The sequence below is a fragment of the Penaeus vannamei genome, chromosome 9 (assembly GCF_042767895.1).
Source record: "Penaeus vannamei isolate JL-2024 chromosome 9, ASM4276789v1, whole genome shotgun sequence".
NCBI classification, from domain to species: domain Eukaryota; kingdom Metazoa; phylum Arthropoda; class Malacostraca; order Decapoda; family Penaeidae; genus Penaeus; species Penaeus vannamei.
The window spans coordinates 16,787,731-16,790,230 of record NC_091557.1 but is presented as its reverse complement, the minus strand read 5'-3'; the positions used below and the strand labels follow the sequence as shown (position 1 = coordinate 16,790,230).

At 43.7% G+C, this 2,500-nt stretch overlaps 1 protein-coding gene across 3 annotated transcripts in view; it reads left to right on the top strand.

Annotated features, from left to right (window-relative positions):
• The window catches only part of LOC113810922 (uncharacterized), a 47,612-nt gene that overhangs the window by 35,845 nt on the left and 9,267 nt on the right, over nucleotides 1-2,500 (top strand). For all 3 annotated transcript variants that reach the window (XM_070125379.1, XM_070125381.1, XM_070125380.1), the window contains exon 2: nucleotides 2,235-2,500. This exon is cut by the window's right edge and continues 19 nt beyond it. In XM_070125379.1, coding sequence (XP_069981480.1) covers nucleotides 2,241-2,500 — 260 coding nt within the window. In that variant the 5' untranslated portion in view covers nucleotides 2,235-2,240. The remainder of the gene's footprint in view (nucleotides 1-2,234) is intronic.

The following is a 2,500-nucleotide window of genomic DNA, read 5'->3' as shown; positions in this document are numbered from 1 at the left end:
GTGTCCTCTTCTGTAACGTCGTTTTCTTACCTTTTTTATCTATAAGGATTACATCAACTGAGGCTATGCAATATTTTTTACAATCATATTGAACATATGACGCTGTGATGTTTGTACGTGACAAAAGTAAATATTAAACCTTTTTAATGACTCTGTCAAAGCCTTGCGTCTGTTATGCAATGCCATTGTGTAAAAAAAAGCCAGAAAAGTCGGTCGTTTGCTCGATGTTGTGAAGGCGACGCTCGGCGACATGTGTTTGAGCGGCAACATTCCGATTCCGGGGCCTTCGGATGTCAGTGCTGCTGTTGCCAACTTTGGTTTTCACAGCCTAGATCATTAATAAAAATTGCAGAATGACTTTCGATTTAAGAGACATTTTTTTCTTCGACCTGGGCGTGAATTCTGATGATTTATGAATACATATACACACGTATACATATAATTACCTCTCTCTTTTCCAAAGCGTGAACACACCCTCATTGCAAAGTGCATAAAGCCTCCCGACGCCATCTTCGAAACCTTGACTCCTAATGAGACCGTTTACCGTAATACGCAATCGTTTATAAACCATCAGCTCTTTCCTGGCCCGCGGGAGCGCTGCGGTGCGCGAGCGACGGACCGAAAGGCCTTTGCGCGCTGCGGTTCTGTCAAGGTCGCGCGCACTTTGGTCTCTTCGTTGTTCCTCGATTTTATTTTTCACAAGAGTTTTCCTGCTGTTTCAGATAACCATGACGGTATAGGATCAAAGCGTATTATGCAACGACCCATAAAAAAAAATCTCGCTTCATTCTTAACTCAACCACCGACATAAACACACGCGCAGGCACACACACACACACACACACACACACACACACACACACACACACACACACACACACACATATATATATATATATATGTATATATATATGTATACATATATATATATATATATATATATATATGTATATATATATATGTATATATATATATATATATATATATATATATATATATATATATATATATATATATATATGTGTGTGTGTGTGTGTGTGTGTGTGTGTGTGTGTGTGTGTGTGTGTGTGTGTGTGTGTGTGTGTGTGTAAATATAAATATATAGGTAAAAATATATACATAATGTATGTATACATTGTATGTGTGTGTGTGCACATTTATTTACTTAAACTGTGTATGTTTTTATTTGCATGTGTTTACCAGAGAATGTAGATCGCCGAGACCAAAATTATGTATTGTCGACTAGAGGAATGCCACTTTCGCTGTTCCTTATGCCGAGGTCGCCACACGCATCGTTAAAGGATTCCTCTCCACCATCTCCGTCATTAGTTTTCCCGGGGTCTATAAAGGGTTGATGGTCCTGTTCAGGCTTTCGCTCTCTCCGCTCTTAAGCCTTTTCCTCCAAGACCGAGTACAGCGATGCCGAGCGCTGACCTTCCCATCGCTGGTCCATCGCGCCGGCCACGGGAGAGCGGGCGGGAGGAGGGCCGCGCACCGCCTCCCCGCCGCCGCAAGCGCTAGGTCGCCTGGCGGTTCGGGGAAATTACATGGAACCCAAGATTATATGTGTAGTGACGTTGCGCGAGACCGACTTACCGCTTTGCCGTACAACATGCGCGTCGCTGGTGATGTGTTGGGCCTATACTGCAGGATTCATTCAGATTCCAGTGGATAAGTCAGAAAAATTTCTGTTATCAATGCATTTTATAGAATAAAGATGTGACGATTATTTACATGTTACAGCGATTTTTTTTTTCTTTTTTTGAAACGGTTCGTATGATATTCTCCGTCATTCAGGATTCACAGAGAGATCCTTCTTTCTGACCACGGCAGAGTGATACGTTAATTTACATAGTCTTTTAGATAGCCCTGTAATTTCTTTTAAGATTCTTTGGATACTGATGGAAACAAATGAAATCAAATGCTTGATCTGTATTGCCTTCTAGACGTATGCCTTTGATGCAGACTGTTAATCTGACATGAAATTGATTAGGTAATTCATCTGCTATTAAGCAGTGGAAAGTATGTAAATCTTTTATCGTAACACTTTTTTGATGGAACATAAAGTGGTGTTTTTTCTGGTGTAAACACGCAGCATAACGAATTTTGCATCATGGTTGCCTGCAACACAAAATGTGTAATCCGAACGCGCAACTGCATGATCTATTTTAACAGATTTATCTTTAAGAACAGCTTGCTCGTTGTATCTAATGCCCAAATTTCCTTCATTGCAGTTGACGATGGCCCAAAGGTTGTGTTTGCTGCTAACGATAACGGCGTGGGCGGGATGGGTGGCTGGGCAGTCTCCCTACTGCAGCTTCACGCCCGAGCACACACTGTGCCGCGCGTCCGGCCTCGGCCCCACCTGCGGGTCCCAGGTGCCGGGGCGAGGCGTGAGTGCCCAGGACGCCGCCCTTATCTTGGCGCAACACAACCAACTGCGGTCCCGGGTGGCCATGGGGCAAGAGGGCCGTGGAGCGCCCGGGCCGCAGCCGCAGGC